This window comes from Moschus berezovskii, chromosome 15 (genome assembly GCF_049115385.1).
Source record: "Moschus berezovskii isolate FMDL1 chromosome 15, NW_MosBer_1.0, whole genome shotgun sequence".
NCBI classification, from domain to species: Eukaryota; Metazoa; Chordata; class Mammalia; order Artiodactyla; family Moschidae; genus Moschus; species Moschus berezovskii.
Genome location: NC_142474.1, coordinates 61,482,591 through 61,501,140, shown reverse-complemented (window position 1 = coordinate 61,501,140; position 18,550 = coordinate 61,482,591). Strand labels below are relative to the sequence as shown.

The window sequence follows — 18,550 nt, the reverse complement described above, 5'->3', positions numbered from 1 at the left end:
AAAATTATATGTGAATTTTTCTGTATTTTTATTTCTTGTGATTTTTAAAGTACAGACTTTTGATTAATAAAATCTTCTAAGCTTTCTTTGCATTTTTTAAAATTCAGAATATGGAACAATAAAATATAATTCTGTAATCGCAGATCCCCAAGTCACTGAGAACTAGCGAGCAGTTTCTTAATCTCCATCATCATCATCATCATTGTAATTATCAAAAAGTATTTGAGGCATTTATGTGTATGTTACCATCTCTTTTGTTACTGTAGAAGGTAAAATAAGTTGGCTAACATCTCACCTCTAAGACTTTATAATCTAAGATGGAAGAATTGATACAGTGAGCATAGAGGTCATCCAAAGAGCTGACCAAATATCGAACAAAAAGGTACAATACTATCTTAAGAATATGAATAATATATTGGGTGATTTTACTTTGGATCAAGTGAGTTATGTTTTTGTACTGTGGTAGAAAGGGGAATCTTTACTTTGTTTAAAACTTTGTTATATCCAGATAACCTCTGAACTCTGTTGGGCATAGATATAAAAGGAAAAAGTGACATTGATAGTGACAAACACACACACCTACAATCAATTAATCTTTGACAAAGGAGGCAAGAATATTCAATGGGAAAAAGTCTCTTCAGCAAGTGGTGTTAGGAAAGTTGGACAGCCACATGTAAATCAGTGAAGTTAGAATATACCCTCTCACCATACACAAAAATAAACTCAAAATGGCTTAAAGACAAACATTAAGACATGACACCATGAAACTCCTAGAAGAGATCATAGGCAAACATGCTCTGATATAAATTGCACCAATGTTTTCTTCACTCAGTCTCACAAGGCAATAGAAATAAAAGCAAAAACAAACAAATGGGACCTAATCAAACTTACAAGCTTTCGCACAGCAAAGGAAACCACAGACCAAATGAAAAGACAGTTTATAGAATGGAAGAAAATATTTGCAAACAATGTGACTCACAAGGGCTTAATTTCCAAAACATAAAAACAGCTCATACAACTATAACTCAACAACAACAAAAAACAGCCAATCAAAACATGGGCAGAAGACCTCAATATCTTCTTTCTCCAGAGAAGAAATGCAAATGTCTAACAGGCACATAAAAAAGTTGCTCAATATCACTAATTTTTAGAGAAATGCAAGTCAAAATGACAATGAGGTACTACCTCACATCACTCAGAATGGCGATTATCAAAAAGTCACAAATAACAAAATGCTTGAGAGGGTATGGAGAAGAGGGAACCCTCCTATACTGCTGGTGTGAATGTAAGTTGGTACAGCCACTATGGGAAACAGTATGGAGGTTCCTCAGAAAGCTAAAAATAGACTTGCTGAATGATCCAGCAATCTCCTTCCTGGCCATGTATCCAGTTCAGTTCAGTTCAGTTGCTCAGTCGTCTCTGACTCCCTGCGACCCATGAACCTCAGCACGTCAGGCCTCCCTGTCCATCACCAACTCATTGTGATGCTGTGGCCTCAAAAAATCACTTAATATGCTTAAATTAATCAGTATAGCTGAATGGTGATATGTATTAAGTTAAGGAATATGGAACTAAATGTACTATTTGGGGAGAAATAAACGATAAGTCAACTTCAAGCAACCACTTACTAATGTAAGGGCTGAAATATACTTTATAAGTGTCCAAACTCTCAGACTTGCACATTGTCAGTGGGTCCCCATATTGATAATCCCCTTTGGAAAACAGTATTGCAGTGTTTATTACCTTGACCTATATGAGATTTCCTATATTTGATTGGTCTTGACTTAACAAAAACAGCAGTTTCTTGTGGTTTAATTTAAAAATATCAAGACCCACTGAAGCAGGGAAGCTAAAGCCTGTGCCCTGGGACTACCTAGAGGGATAGGGTGGGAAGGGAGGTGGGAAGGGGTGTTCAGGATTGGGGGGACACATGTATACCTATGGCCTGCTCATGTTACGTATGGCAAAAACCATCACAATATTGTATAGTAATTATCCTCCAATTAAAATAAATTAATTCATTTAAAAAAGCCACCATTCTGCTCAGGACCACCTCCTGAGAGCCTCTGTCTTAAGTAAATACACACATGCATGCACATACATATGAATGTGTATGTTTGTTTAACGTGTGGAATATGTATGTATGAATATAGGACCCATGGTAGCTAGACTCCAAGAAGCCCCTCAGATATCCCACGTCCTGGCATTCTCACCCTTGTACAGTCCCTCCCATATCACACCAGGATTGATCTGTGTTACCACTAGACAGCAGCAGAAACAATGATCTGCTACTTCTGAGCATGGGTGACCAGCTTTACAAGCCTTTACAGGGATTCTGTTTTGGGGGTCTCTCATCACTTGCTTGGAGGGGAGCTGCAGCTATGACATGAGGACCTTCAGGTATCCCATGAAAAGGCCTGTGTTGTGAGGTCTTTGACAGCCAGCAAGAAATGGAGCTTTCTAGAACCACATGAGTGAGCTTGGAAGCAGATCCTACCCCAATTGTGCCTTCAGAGATGACTGCGGCCCCCACAGACAGTGTAGCAGCAATTTCACGAGAAATTCCAAGCCTGAACCACCCAGCTAGACTGCTCATGGATTTCTGACCCACAGAAAGTGTGAGAGAGAAAATGATGCTTTAAGTCGCCGAGTTTGAATCAGTTGGTATGTAGCAATGGTTAACTTACACATAATCTTAAAGCGCTGTACTTAGTAATGCAAAACCCCAAATCCACAAAGCAATTAAGTGTCCTGAGTTGAGGGGATGGTTAAGTAAACTATAGCATATTTGCTTAGTGGGATATTATGCGATTTTAACACTGTTGGGCCAGCTCATCCTCAGGAATAAAAGTGGACAGTGGAGACCCAAGGGTAACTTCAGGAAACCACTCAGAAGGAGTCACACCAAGAACTGCTGACCAGGGAGCCCTTGTATGGAAACGTCCTGTACACTTTCTAATCATCCAGTATTTCGTTTCTGTTTCCTCTCTCCTTTGTGTGTTCTCATAGAGAATTCCACTGGGGCACAGCTGACCCTTTACTGTTTAGCCTCCTCGGTTAGCCTGAGCTCCTAGAGGCCTGAAGCAAATAACAAATGCCAATGAAGTTTGAAGGCTCAAAGTTTAATAAAATCTTTTTAAACTTCTTAAAATCCACTTAAGATTGTTTTGTTTTGGCATATTGTGGGTAGAGTGAAACTACAATTGTGGTTGCAATATTATATAAAGCAAGTGGAAATGTATTTTTTGTTTGTTTTTTTATTTATTTTTTTGGCTGTGCCACATGGCATGTGGAATTTTAGTTCCCTGACCAGGTGTTGAATCTGCATCCCGTATGTTGGAAACATGGAGTCTTAAACTTAACCTGGATTCCCAGGGAAGTCCCTAAAGCAAGTGGAAATGAATGGAAACATTTCTAGATACGTAAAACATATTTTGTAAAAAACTGATTCCAAGTAATTTATTGTTTCATCCCAAGAGCCCTCCAGACCCTCTCTGTAGTTCTGCCTTCCTCCATTCAGCCTAGTCTCAGCTGTTGAGTAGTTATAAGTATGAAACTGAAAGTCACTAAAATTGGGGTTTTAAAAATTGCTTTATATCTTATGCTACTTATTATCTTCCAAGGCCATACCAACGTCTTTGTCTTTTCCCACCTTCTCTTTCTCTCATCTCCACTTCTTGACTTTTTCTTTCCGTATTTTGAAGCTGTTTTTTTATGCTTGAGCCTTGTGAAAGTGTGCCATCTTTCCAGCTGATTGTAATTTCTTACTAAGGCCCCATTAACTCCAGATCAATGGCTTATTTGACTGGCTTGACTTTTTAAAGGAGCTAGAATTATTTAACCTTCAAAGCATATGTATGTATTTATGTATGTATGTATGTACGTTAACCTTTAATCTCTCAAACACTCAATCCATGTGTAAGGGTTAGATGGATGGTTCTGAAGATTGGGTGGAGAGAAATGGTATGGAAATGATGAATAGGAAAAACGGCATTTGTGAGGGTGGGGGATAAATAAAAGTCATAGTTAGATTTTTTTCATAATAATATGAAAATTCCTTCCACTTTTTCACACTCCCACCTGCAATTGGAGATGTCAGCTTCTCAACTCAGAATTATAGCTCTAGTTAACTGTTAACTACACTGTTAACTACAGGAGAATGTTGCCTCTCTCAGATGTATTGGTATAGAATAAAGGTTTCTTGCTAGCTGGCTTCCATGTCTGCCTCCTCCTATTCACATCCCTGTGTAATTTGCTTCCATGTTGCACCAAAGATATACAGCAGAAGTGATGGTATGTCCCTTCTGAAGTTATATTATGAAAGACTACAGCTTTTGTCTTGGGTTCTCTCCTGTGGATCTCTCACTCTGGGGGAAGCCTCATCGCAAGCAGCCTATGGAAAGACCCAGAAACAGGGAGGAACTGATGCCTTCTTCCAACATTCCTGTGGCTGTGCTGGAAAAAGATGTTGTACACCCAGCCAAGCCTGTGATACCTGCAGCCCTAGCTAATGGCTTGACTGCAACCTCGTGAGAGGTCACAACCAGAACTCCAGCTGAGCCGTTCCCAGATTCCTGGCCTATAGAAGCAATCAGACTATACATGTTTCCTGTTTTAAGCAGCTGAGTTTGGTGTGATGTTACATAGCAGTAGGTAACCCATTGTAAACAGTGGGTTAGACCAAAAACTAGACAAACTCTTCTACTTTGGAAGTGACATTTCTGAAATCAAACTGGAGTATGCTGTGCTGTGCTTAGTTGCTCAGTCATGTCTGACTCTCTGCGACGCCATGGATTGTATCCCATCAGGTTCCTCTGTAGATGGGGATTCTCCAGGCAATACTGGAGTGGGTTGCCATACCCTCCTCCAGGGGATCTTCCCAACCCAGGGATTGAACCCAGGGCTCCTGCATTGCAGTCATTCTTTACTGTCTGAGCCACCAATGGTCAGCACATAACCAACTTTGGTGATTGCAACTCTGTATTTGTTTTGACTGTGATTTCACCAAATCATGAAAAACTTGGTTGAATGGCTTGATAATATAATGTAAGATTAACATCATAAATCGTAGCCAAATCTTAAATCTTTTTTTAACCTGCTTTATTTTAAAAAGGTTTTGAAATAATACAGTTACGTGTTTTACAGCCAAATGCAAAACCAGCCTATCTTTAAACTGATACATAGGGCAAACTAAATGCAAAGAAATAATGATTCATAATTTTATTTTTAATGAAGCAAATACTGTAAAACCTAACTTTTTGTTGGGTTTAAAAACAGTGAGTTACAAGCAGTGTTTGGAAAAATATATAGCAATAAAGTTAAAAGAAATTAGAGTCCCTGAGGTGTTTGAGTTGCCTAATTACTTTTGAATTAATGTGCTAAATATATATACACATTTTTTTCCTTTTTTCTTTTTGGAGAACCTCTTCATTTTGAGTCTTTTTTGTGAGTTCTCATGATGGATCACTTAATTTTGCTCAAATTCTTCCCTCCTACATTGCCATTGGAGCAGGAAAATTAGCTGAGTATCAAAATATATGTTTAGATTAATCCTTTTTTTGCAGGCCAGTTTTTAGGTTTTCGTCAGTTTCTTGGAATTCACCTCTAAATTTTCTTATATAACCGCAATAGTGGTTCTTCCTTTATGACTCCACAACATGTCTTCAAGAATCAAAAGTAGAGAGAACTATACCTTTTTCACATCCAGAAAGTCCCCACAGCTCATTTCAGAAGGTTTAAGATTTAAGCCTAGGGTTGTAAAATGATGAACATATTTTATTTGGCCTGCACTATGTTGTCTTAAGGGGCTTCCCAGGTAGCACTAGTGGTAAAGAACCCATCTGCCAATGCAGGAGACATAAGAGAAGTGTGGGTTCGATCCCTGGGTCAGGAAGATCTCCTGGGGCAGGGCACGACAACCCACTCCAGTATTCTTGCCTGGAGAATCCCGTGCATAGAGGAGCCTGGCGGGCGACCCCACGGACTGCAGCCTACCAGGCTCCTCCATCCATGGGATTTTCCAGGCAAGAGTACTGGAGTGGCTTGCCATTGCCTTCTCCGGCTGCAGTCCATGGAGGTTGCAAAAGAGTCAGACACGACTGAAGTGACTTAGCATGCACACCCGCATGTTGTCTTACACAGTGTGTTTTTGTTTTGTTTTTTAAAGTTTCCAAAACTTAAAAACAAGGCAATCAGCTGTCTGGCTTCTCTAAAATCCAAGGATCTGACAGCGGATAGGTCTGCATTCCCACGGCAGCGCTGGGCTGAAGAAACTGAGTAGTTGGTGCTCCTTGTATCTGGTGCATATGTTTTTCCAGTTTACTGTGCTCCCCACTTGGTGATTGTTCCTCTGGCTTTGCTTATTTTCATCACTTGCCTGGGCCCTGTCTTTACCACTGCTGATCTAACCAAACCATGAGCTGTAACAATTAAGAGGGAAGAGTTGCCCTCCTCTGAGCGACTTCACTTTCACTTTTCACTTTCATGCATTGGAGAAGGAAATGGCAACCCACCCCGGTGTTCTTGTCTGGAGAATCCCAGGGACGGGGGAGCCTGGTGGGCTGCCTTCTATGGGGTCCCACAGAGTCGGACACGACTGAAGCGACTTAGCAGCAGCAGCAGCAGCAAGGCCATGGTGGTTGTTTAGTTGTGTCCAACTCTTTTGTGACCCCGTGGACTGTAGCCTACCAGACTCCTCCTGTCCATGGGTTTTCCCAGGCAAGAATTCTGGGGTGGGTTGCCATTTCCTTCTCCGGGGGAACTTCCCAACCCAAGGATTGAACCTGTAGTTCCTGCCTTGGCAGGCGAATTCTTTACCACTGAGCCACCAGAGAAGCCCTAAGGCCATGATGAGCGCTAAGATGCACCTGGTTTTACCTGTGCCTATTACACACTGATGGACTTTCCTGTCCATGTTGTTCCTGTCTAGTCCACATAAAGTCATTTATAATATTTGATTCATCCAGCTGTTATATACTAGTAATTTTATGAATGTTATTGATCTCAAATGTCCCCCCTTTTATCTGTGTCTCTTTTTGTTTAAAAAATTAAATCTAAAGTCATACTGAGCTTGTCACATTTCCATAGAGATGGCTGCCTCATTTCCTTCACTCAGCAATGAGGTGTTCAGGAGGCCGAAGAGAACTAGTTATTCCTTGGCTGAAAATAGCTGACCGTCAGATTTGAGGACTGTACATCAGTTGTCTACATGCATGCACTCAATGGCTTGAATTATTATTTATGAATAAGGAAGGTACTACTGGATAGCTTTATTTCCACTGACAATTTGAAGCCTAAAAAATTGTTAAAAATGAATAACACTTAGCATTTTAAAAATGTAATATTTTAACTGTAACAAAGGCATGAATTAAGTCAAGAAGGAAAGTGTGAAAAAGTGAATAGTATTTCTAGAATATATTTGTAATTTTTCAAAGAATAATTATGCATTCTTTCCTAATTTGTTTAAAGGAGATATACATTCCCACCATTTTTAAAAATAAGAAACTTTCTCCCATGTTGAGAAGTAAGTTAAAGTATTTATATTTATTTGTCCTTTGTAATAATAATGTTAGTAAAGTTAGTCCCAGCAGTAGCTATGTGTACAGTCAAAGACATGTTCATATTTCTTTTATTTTTTAAAAATAATTACATTGAAGAAAATTTGGCAAATAGAGAAGAAAATATATCATCAATAGTGCCATAAACCCCACTTAAATCCTATTAATGTGTTGGTATAGCATAAAACCTTTTTTCTCTGATTTTTTTTTTTTTGGATAACTACTTCTAATCTTGCTGGTTACCTAACAGTATATGATTATGCCACATGTTCTTGCATAAAAGAAGATATAGTTGTTAAAAATTCACTTTTTGAAGATTCATTTAAAATTTACAAGGAGGTTAAGATATTTTCCCACACTGAAGATAAATTTCTTGGCTTATTTTTTCCCCCTGGTCAAAACTTTTATGAACATCTGTACATATCAATCTTTGATTTCCAAAGTGTAATAATTAATTAAACAACCCAAACTTATTTCCAAATTAGAGTTAAAATGAATTCTGTGAGATTTCTCCTATGCAGAGTAACTTAAACAAATGTATCTATTTATTTATTTGGTTGTGTCGAGTCTTAGTTGCTGCAAACAGGATCTTTTAGTTGCAGCTTGTGGGATTGAGTTCCCTGACCAGGGATTGAACCCGGGCCCCCTGCGTTGGGAGCACAGTCTTAGCCACTGGACCACCAGGGAAGTCCTCTATGGGTATTAACTTTTAAGTGTACCAGACTTTTGTAAGGGTTTTGGTTATTCCTGCTTTTTTTTTTTTTTTTAAGAGTAGAAAAATATAGGGAAGAAGAAAAACCCAAGTAATTCTGAAAAGTCTGAAATAAGTATACAATAAGGGGGAATTTTTTTTTTTTGGACTGGATTTAACAACATAAATTACTTGGGTTATAGTCAGCTTCTAGTTATATGCTTTTCCCATTTTGATGTCTGTGAGTATTATTATGCAGTTTACTAATAAAAATGTATCAAACATGAAAAAAAAGGGAAGAAGAAAAAGGGAGATGGAAGGAAAATGGAAAGCACTGCCTGAAATTGCGCCCTATGTACGTTTCCCCAAACACTCCACGCACTTGACTCCCAGCCCCACTCTGCACTGCAGTCTGTTCACACACTCACCTTTAGCAGAGTCCACCAGAACAGAACAATGTTTTACTCTATTTGGCTTCGCCAAGATCTAACTAACCCAGTTTCTGGCACACAGTAAGCATGTAGTGAACACTAAATGACCAGAAAAGAGAGCAAACTATGTGCAGACACCAAGCCTGAGAGAGGACAGAATCATATCAGTATGGCTGGGGCTATAAGTCAGACTATCAACCACAGGTGGCTTAAGCCTGAGGATGTTTTTCATTTCACATGACACAAAATTCAGAGTCAGAGCCATTCCAAGGTTGGTTATGCAGCTGAACAGTGTTACGGGGGACCCAGATGTTTCTTATTTTTGTACTCAGCCATCCTCAGCATATTGGCGATTTCTCCTATTACAGTTGCAAGATGGATGTAGGAGTTCCCAGATGTCATTTGCAGGCAGATGTGCCCATGTCCAGCACAGATGAGGTGGTGTTTTCTCCTGTGTATCTCTGTTTATTACAGAGGAAAATCTCTCACAGATGCTTCCAGCTGACTTCTACCCAGGTCCCACTCGCCAGGATTGGTTCACAAGCCCATGCCCTGACTGACAAGAAGCCAACTGCGACTGGTACAGAAATACCAGACGAAGCAATGGTACGGAAGAGAAGAAAGATACACTTCAGGAAAAAAGAGCGGTCGAGGCAGGATGAAATAGTTAGCCTGTGGTTTGTGTAATATATTGGATTGGCCAAAAGGTTCATTTCGGTTTTTCCATAACATCCATAATATAAAAAACCCGAATGAAGCTTTTGGCCACCCCGGTAGTATGGCTTGCGTTATTTAGGCCTATTATAATGTAATGTGTATACGTACTCTTACCTGTATATGTGTCTTGTACCCAGTATATGTATGAAGGTGGTTGAACAATATTGTTTGTTAATAACAATGTGTGTCATCTAAGAGCAGAGCCAGGTTTTGAAGGACCATATGAACTGGAGAGGTAAAGTATATGAAACTCAAGTACAGCATTGATTGCTACGCCCCATTCAGGTCCCTAGAAGCTTCCTTCCCTTCAGGCAAGCCTTTCTTTGGTGCCCTCCCCATCCTTCCCCTCATTTAGCATCACTATTCCAGAAAGAATGGAAAGCAGCTTTAGATGGGAATGGGTAACAAGCCAGAAAAACTGGGGTTTCTTTCATAATAGAGTTCAGGGAAAGGGGGATAACGGTTATCAATTATTCAAGGAAAGAATAAAATGTATGGGCGTTACAATGATAACATTTGTTTTAAAGAACTTTGTTTTTATTAATAGTACTTTTAATTGTTCACTGCATATTCTTTACTCTTAGAAACGATGTGTAAAAGTGAAAAGACATACATAGATGAAGTAATCCTTATGCTTTCTCAAAATAAAATATTTAGCCCAGTAGAGTTGACCTTGAACAATGTGGGAGTTAGAGGTGCTGACCCTCCCTGGAGTGGAAAATCTGAGTATAATTTATAGTCAGCCCTCATATTATCACTTCTTGCATGTCCGAGATCCTGAATCCAATCAACCACTGATGGTGCAGTGCTGCAGAGTTTATCATTGAAAAAGTCCGCCTACAAGTGGACCCACATGGATCAAATCCAGCGTTGTTCAAGGGTCACCTGGATATAGAGATTCCAGGCACCCTTGAATATGACTGTATAAAGTTGATGTTACCATACAACAGGGAGGTCTGGCGTGCTGCAGTCCATGGGGTCACATAGAGTCGTACACAACGGGGCGACTGAACAACAGCAACAACCATACCACAGCTGTATAATTTGGATTGAATTAAATTAACGTGCTGATTATTAAAATAGAATATAAAAATTATATCTGGAAATTACATATCACACCCTTATATTTTCTTCCCTTTTCCCTTGGGAAGAAAGAGTGATCACCTGCTTTACCTGCTATATTGTTGGTCTTCAGGGAATGGCAGTTGAATCTCAGAGATGTTTCCAAGGAATGTCTTCTATTGATTTGAGGTGGATATTTCAGTCAGTTGCTGCTGTTGTCTTTTTTTTTAATTAAAAAATTATTTTTTATTTTTACTTTTTTGGCATACTGTGCAGCATGTGGAATCTTATTTCCCTGAACAGGGATTGAACTCATGCTCCCTGTAGTAAAAGCAGAGTCTTAACCACTGGACCACCAAGAGAGTCCCCTCCCTACTTTTTTAAAAAAACATATTCCTCTTATCTGCCTCTGGTTCCTGAAATTACATATTAACTCCCCATTGTATTTCATATTTCACACTGGATTTTTTAATTGAAACATATTTGCTAATCAGCGTAATGTTAATTTGTAGAAGTGTATCATTTGCACCAGCGTTGAATGAGTCTGGCACATAATAACCTTCCATTAATTCTTGTTTAATGAAAGAATGAATGAATCATTATATACAATAGGAGACTTCTCAGATAATTATAATAATTGAAGGAAAACAAGTGTTGGACACTAACCTTCATTTTCTAACATTATTTCCTTTTAGAAAATGTGATATTACCAATTGTTTGAAAAATTAAAGACTCTTCTTTAAAGACTAAGTGATATGCTGAATTGATAATTTGGCTATTGACATAAATTGTCCAGGAGTGGAATTGCTGGGTCATATGATATTTCTGTTTTTAGTTTTTTGAGGCCTCTCCATACTGTTCACAGTGGCTGTACCAATTTACATTCTGCTGGGGGTGACCTAAATGGAAAAGAAATCTAAATCTAAAAAAGAGGGGATATATATGTGTAACTGATTCACTTTGCTGTACAGCAGAAACTAGTGCAATGTTGTAAAGCAACTATACTCCAATAAAAAAATTTTTTTTAAATAACAAAAAGATATAAATTATCAAGCTGCTACACATCTGAGAAAATGAGAACATAATTTGAAAGGAAGAGATTGCAGAAATGGGTGTATGTGATTCAGTAAGAGAGGCCATGAACATGAGAGTAGAATCTGTAACTATGTAGTGTATTTTATGCTTCTGAAAAGACATTTTTTACACATATATGGGTTTGCCTGTTTATCTCACATTCTCTGTAATTTAAAAACTGTGTTATTTTTTATAGCTGTTATTCTTGGACACACAAGTAAATCAACATGTATATTTGGAAGATTATTTCTGACATATTAAATGTTTATGATTAATTTCTTTAATGTTAAAATTTATATATATTAAATCCTGTTGTTTGGTTGTAGTCTCATTTTTTTTAATGTTTTTGTATATTCAACAAAAATGCACCTTTTGTACAAAGTTTTAAAAAATCTTTTAAAAGTATGATAAGATGAAAAGAATTAAAAAATTGACATTATTGGCATGAGATTCATGTTAATGTTTACTCATGTAAATAGCACAAAATACTGCCTAATTAGTGTGGTTGGTAAATTTTTGGTACTTTAATTTTCTCTGTTATTGTAAACCATGCATAAAATGCTTGCCTATTGAGAAGCGCAGAATTGTCAGAGCTTAAACAGCTGACATCTGCTTACTCTCTTAAAAAAAAAAAAAAGAATAACAAGCCATTTCAGCCTAATCTACCTCAAATGTGTTCATGTAAATGGAGGTCCATCTATTGACCTGTATTCTTTTCAGCTCGCGATTGGCCCACATGGTTCATGAAACCAGGAAGGCTGATTTGAAATGCAGATGTCGAGACAGTGAAGTACACCCTCCCCTTTTCCCTTTGCTGTATCTGTCAGGGTGAAAAGTGGCTTGTACAAGGGTCAGTCACCCATACTCACTTAATTACTTTTCTTGGACCCACAGAGCTGTCACAAGCTGTGGTGGATGCAGGAGCTGTTCCTCTTTTAGTGCTCTGTATCCAGGAGCCAGAAATTGCTTTGAAAAGGATTGCTGTTTCAGCCCTCAGTGATATCGCAAAGCATTCTCCAGAGTTAGCACAGACAGTGGTGGATGCAGGAGTGATTGCTCACTTAGCCCAGATGATCCTGAACCCTGACGCTAAACTGAAGGTATTTAAAAATAAAGTTGAGAAACAAACAAACCAGGATTCTGATAATCTAAGGAAATGGAAACGATATGTGTGCAGATGGATAGTATACATTTTTAGATATTAGTAAATTATCGTGCAAAACAGGTCTGAGTATATTATGTATTTGGGTCCTTTCGTATGTGGAAACTATGCTGTAAGGATTAGACAATCAAGATGTGACTGGGTATGTGCAATGCTGAAAACTAGAAGTAACATCAGAATAATAATTAAAGTAAGGAATCATGTCACGATTAAACCGCAGGGTTAGAAGAGACTTAAAGGTTTTCTAGCCCACTATTATATTTACATTTCCTATGAAAATGGCCATATTAGTCTTTCAAGCTTTCTAAAATTTAATTTTCAGTTAACAGTCTACCAATTATACTTTTATATTAGTTATGTTCTATAAGATTTTAAGATTGTCAATGTTAATTAGACAGTGTAAAATTCTTTAAAACGATAACAGCAACATGCCCAAAGTTCTGCTTGATCATGTTTGTATTACATTACTGTATTTATCAAACTAATGATTTAAGTAGTACATAATTAAGAAATAATATTCACCCAAAGGTCATAGTCTTTGACCAGCCTCAATAAGTAAATATTTAAATAGTCAATAGTGTGAACTAAGATGTTCAACTTGGAAATTAGGAAATTTAAGAAATAGAGTATTTAGGTATAAGAGTAGGAGGTGAATACTTCAAGACTCTTAGCTTATGTTGGATTTGTGATTATTTCTTCCTCTTTATAAAGGAATTTGAATGTGTATAAAGCTGTTTAAATTACATCTGAACTCCACAGTGGACCCTGTGTAATGTTTGGGTTTGGTTTTTATTGAACAGCGTCAGGTGCTTTCAGCTCTCAGTCAGATTGCGAAACATTCTGTGGATCTGGCAGAAATGGTGGTCGAAGCAGAGATTTTTCCAGTGGTACTTACCTGTCTGAAGGACAAAGATGAATACGTGAAGAAAAACTCTTCTACTCTAATTAGAGAGATTGCAAAACATACACCCGAGGTAAAACAAGGGGAAAAGAAATCAGCTTCAAAATATAACCACATGGCATTAGTTTTAGTTATTAAGCAGAACATCAATTTGTTGACAGGGCCCTGGGTGGTGTCACGTGTTGTGAGGCTTTCTCACCCTTAGCACAGTTGACGTTTTGGACGAGATGATCCTTGTTGTGGCGGGGAGGGGGGGGCTGTCTGTATACTGTAGGGTGAATGTTCAGCGGCATCTCTGGCCTCTGCCCACTAGATGCTAGTAGCACCCCTCCCCTAAGTTGTGACAATCAAAAATGTCCCCATGTATTACCAGCTGTCTCCAAGGGGACAAAAGTGCCCCCACTTGAGAACCACTGGGTGGTAGCAATGGAGTTTGTGTCTGAAATCTCAGTTTTTAATCCTTAATTATTGTCTGCTTTCCATTTCTAAGTTGTAGAGACCGTGGACCTTTGTTGTCCTGTCACTCTAGGTCATCTGGGTGTAGTGAGAGATAGTGCCCCTCCAGGTTGGGAGAGATGACCAGCTCCCTGCTCAGCTGCTCATACATGGTGGTTTCCTGCTCTGGGTTCTTAGATGGGAAAAGAATAGAGACGAAGCGAACTTGGGTAGATTCTGAAGTTGTGTCTTTTTCTGTGCATAGTTTCACGAATCAATTTCATTTCACCAAACTCTTCAGTATTTATTCTTTATTTCACCCAACATCTTTGAGATTTTTATAGATTGGAGTGCCAACAGCTAGTGATCATTGCTAGCAAAGGACGGATAATGAGGCTAGAATATTTCAAGTTTGACCTCATCTTTCAGTATTGAGTGATTAATCTGCTTCATACTCACGCATTGTGCGGGGTAGGGGGGGGAGCGGTTTCAGCAGTTAGCTAGTTATGGACTAGCCCTATGTTTAGTGTTTATGTGAGGAACTTTGACATGTATTACGATAAGGATAAAAGTCATGTAAAAAAAATTGAATAGCAGAGAGGCTCACAGTGAGCATATTCTGTAATTAGAAATAGCAGAATTGTTACCCTTGTATATTTCTTTGATAAATATAATACTTTCAAATGATATTTCAGATTTTGTTGTTTAGTCCCTAAGTTGTGTCCGACTCTTTTGTGACCCCATGGACTGTAGCCTGCCAGGATCCTCTGTCCATGGGATTTCCCAGGCAAAAATACTGGAGTGGGTTGCCATTTCCTTTTCCAGGGGATTTTCCCAACCTAGGGATTGAACCTGAGTCCCGTGCCTTGGCAGGTGCATTCTTTACCACTGAAACACCATTTTTTAGGTCTGAAATTTTAAAATTTGGCAATGCTAACATATTATTACCAGACATCCTGGAATGTGAAGTCAAGTGGGCCTTAGGAGCATCACTGCGAACAAAGCTAGTGGAGGTGATGGAATTCCAGTTGAGCTATTTCAAATCCTGAAAGATGACGCTGTGAAAGTGCTGCACTCAAATTTGCCAGCAAATTTGGAAAACTCAGCAGTGGCCACAGGACTGGAAAAGGTCAGTTTTCATTCCAATCCCTAAGAAAGGCAATGCCAAAGAACGCTCAAACTACCGCACAATTGCACTCATCTCACATGCTAGTAAAGTAATGCTTAAAATTCTCCAAGCCAGGCTTCAGCAGTTCATGAACCGTGAACTTCTAGATGTTCAAGCTGGTTTTAGAAAAGGCAGAGGAACCAGAGATCAAATTGCTAACATCCGCTGGATCATCGAAAAAGTAAGAGAGTTCCAGAAAAACATCTATTTCTGCTTTATTGACTATGCCAAAGCCTTTGACTGTGTGGATCACAATAAACTGTGGAAAATTCTGAAAGAGATGGGAATACCAGACCACCTGACCTGCCTCTTGAGAAACCTGTATGCAGGTCAGGAAGCAACAGTTAGAACTGGTCATGGAACAACAGACTGGTTCCAAATAGGAAAAGGAGTACGTCAAGGCTGTATATTGTCACCCTGCTTATTTAATTTAAATGCAGAGTACATCATGAGAAATGCTGGGCTGAAGGAAGCACAAGCTGGAATCAAGCTTGCCAGGAGAAATATCAATAACCTCAGAAATGCAGATGACACCACCCTTATGGCAGAAAGGGAAGAAGAACTAAAGAGCCTCTTGATGAAAGTGAAAGAGGGGAGTGAAAAATTTGGCTTAAAGCTCAACATTCAGAAAACTAAGATCATGGCGTCTGGTCCCATCACTCCATGGCAAATAGATGGAGAAACAGTGGAAAAGTGTCAGACTTTATTTTTCTGAGCTCCAAAATCACTGCAGATGGTGATTGCAGCCATGAAATTAAAAGATGCTTACTCCTTGGAAGGAAAGTTATGACCAACCTAGACAGCATATTGAAAAGCAGAGATAACACTTTGTCAACAAAGGTCCATCTAGTCAAGGCTATGGTTTTTCCAGTGGTCTTGTATGGATGTGAGAGTGGACTATAAAGAAAACTGAGCACTGAAGAATTGATGCTTTTGAACTGTGGTGTTGGAGAAGACTCTTGAGAGTCCCTTGGACTGCAAGGAGATCCAACCAGTCCATCCTAAAAGAGATCAGTCCTGGGTGTTCATTGGAAGGACTGATGCTGAAGCTGAAACTCCAATACTTTGGCCACCTGATAAGAAGAGCTGACTCATCTGAAAAGACCCTGATTCTGGGAAAGATTGAGGTAAGGAAGAGAAGGGGATGACAGAGGATGAGATGGTTGGATGGAATCACTGACTCAATGGACATGGGTTTGGGTGAACTCCGGGGGTTGGTGATGGACATGGAGGCCTGGCGTACTACTGTTCTTGGGGTCACAAAGAGTCAGACACGACTGAGCGACTGAACTGAACGGAACTGAACGTAATATTTAAGGGTCGTCTTATACTGGACTTCCCTTGTGGTCCAGTGATTGAAAATCCACCTTGCAATACAGGGGACACAGGTTCGGTCCCTGGTGGGGAAACCGAGATCCCACATGCTGTGGGTCCTGCATGCCACAATGAAGACCCAGCAAAGTCAACTAATACTGCTAATAATAAAACCAAAATACCCTCTACAAAATATTTTTAAAAAATAATAATAAAGATCATCTCATATTTTAGGGCCATGATAATGTAACTCTCCCTCTTTTCTCTTAGCTTTCTCAACTGATAGTGAACGCTGGAGGAGTTGCTGCTGTGATTGACTGCATTGGGTCCTGCAAAGGGAACATAAGGCTGCCAGGCATCATGCTGCTCGGCTACGTGGCAGCTCATTCTGAGAACCTGGCAATGGCGGTCATCATTTCCAAGGTTTGCCCTTGCTTCCTTTCCCCCTGATTCTTGCAGTGAGATCCTCCAAGACAGACCACAGACTAATACTCTCCCACAGAGTGTACAATATAACTGATCAAAGACAAAGAATTACCAGCTTTTTTCCAGGCTTACTAGTAAGTTTGGCAGAGCAATGCTTAAAGTAAGGTTGACTTGGAAGGAAGTTTGAAGTTTTACTCAGTGTTTAATATTAATAAAATGTCAGCACCTCTGAGTGTTAGTATTATCTGTATCTAAGTAATATGTATTTTGTATCTTGAAGGACTGGCTTTACAAATATGTAAGGCATACTTTGATTAAAGACAACTAACATACCCAATGGTCGTTTGTATCATCTTGTACGGATGACTCTCTCTCCTTTAGCTTCCAGTAGCTAATTTCTCTTCTTAGATGTGGGCGATTCAGAGTTCATGGGCACATGTCAGATAGACGTGTTTCTGTTTGCTTGCTCGAGGGATTTGGCCTTATCTCGGTTTACAACTTGGTATTAATCTACCAGATTGAGTAACCCTGGCTCATAGTAGGTGCTCAAAAAATATTTGTTGAATGAGTAAATATTGATCTCTTGAAGCACGCTTCAAAGGCTGTGTGCTCCCAGTGTCTCTGGCAACCCTCTAGGGTGCAGGTTTCTTATCAGCCTGGAAAACCCGCTGCTGTATGTTAAACAGAAGTGGATTTTTTTTTTATCCTTTACTAATCCTCAGAATAAAAAGGAGCCTCAGATCTTTATTTTCTACCTATTCCTTGATAATACTTAACTTCACTCCCTTTTTATCCTGAGCTTTTCCTTTTGTTCTTCTATTACCAAAGACTCTGATAGTAACTAGGGCAGTAGTGCTGCTTTCTGAAGGGTCACGGTGGGGATATTATTGGAATTCTTGATTCTCGGTTCTTGTGTGGATTGTCAGAAAGTCCACACACAGGAAGGATGAGGAAAGAAGCTGTGATTGCTTGCTGTGTTTCTTCCCCGGACTATCCAGGAGGTGCTCCCCTTCTTTGGTCTGGGGCTGCTGGCCTCTCACACCTGGTTGTCTTTCATTTAATTGAAGATCAAGGTGGGGGCAGCAGCAGTTGGAGGCCAATCACACAGCACTGCATCATTCTTTCTGGTTCTGTGTAGTGCTGTCAGGACTGACAATACCTCCCAGCTAAATATTACTTCCTAACGTTCAAAGCAGTTTTACGCTTCTTGTCTCATTTGCTGTTCATAACAGCCACGGCTAGTAAGTCATTTTGAGGACTGTCTTCTTTTCCTCCTGCTTCTTCATTCTTGGTATGTCTCAGATGTATGGACTTTCTGGGAAGTTGCCTCTTTCTGAAGATAGAAAAGATTCTGACTTTTTGTTTTTGTATGGGCTGACACACATTTTTAGTTGTAAGAAGTCAAAGAAGTAATATGACAGATCTCTTCTGAAAATTGGTCTTAAAAGCCAAATTTAGAGACTTCCATGGTGGTCCAGTGTTTACCACTCCTTGCTTCCAATGCATGGGGACTTGGATTCGATCCCTGGTCTAGGAACTAAGATCCCATGTGCTGAGTGGTGTGGCCAAAAAATTAAAAAAACAAAACAAAAAACTTTAAAGGTGTAGGGAAA

At 39.3% G+C, this 18,550-nt stretch overlaps 1 protein-coding gene across 1 annotated transcript in view; it reads left to right on the top strand.

The window, feature by feature from the left end:
• Positions 1-18,550, top strand: part of SPAG6 (sperm associated antigen 6) — a 60,508-nt gene that overhangs the window by 22,230 nt on the left and 19,728 nt on the right. Inside the window, exons 5-7 of the mRNA XM_055428297.1 lie at positions 12,426-12,631; positions 13,494-13,667; positions 16,782-16,934. Of these exons, the coding sequence (XP_055284272.1) occupies positions 12,426-12,631; positions 13,494-13,667; positions 16,782-16,934 (533 nt within the window). The remainder of the gene's footprint in view (positions 1-12,425; positions 12,632-13,493; positions 13,668-16,781; positions 16,935-18,550) is intronic.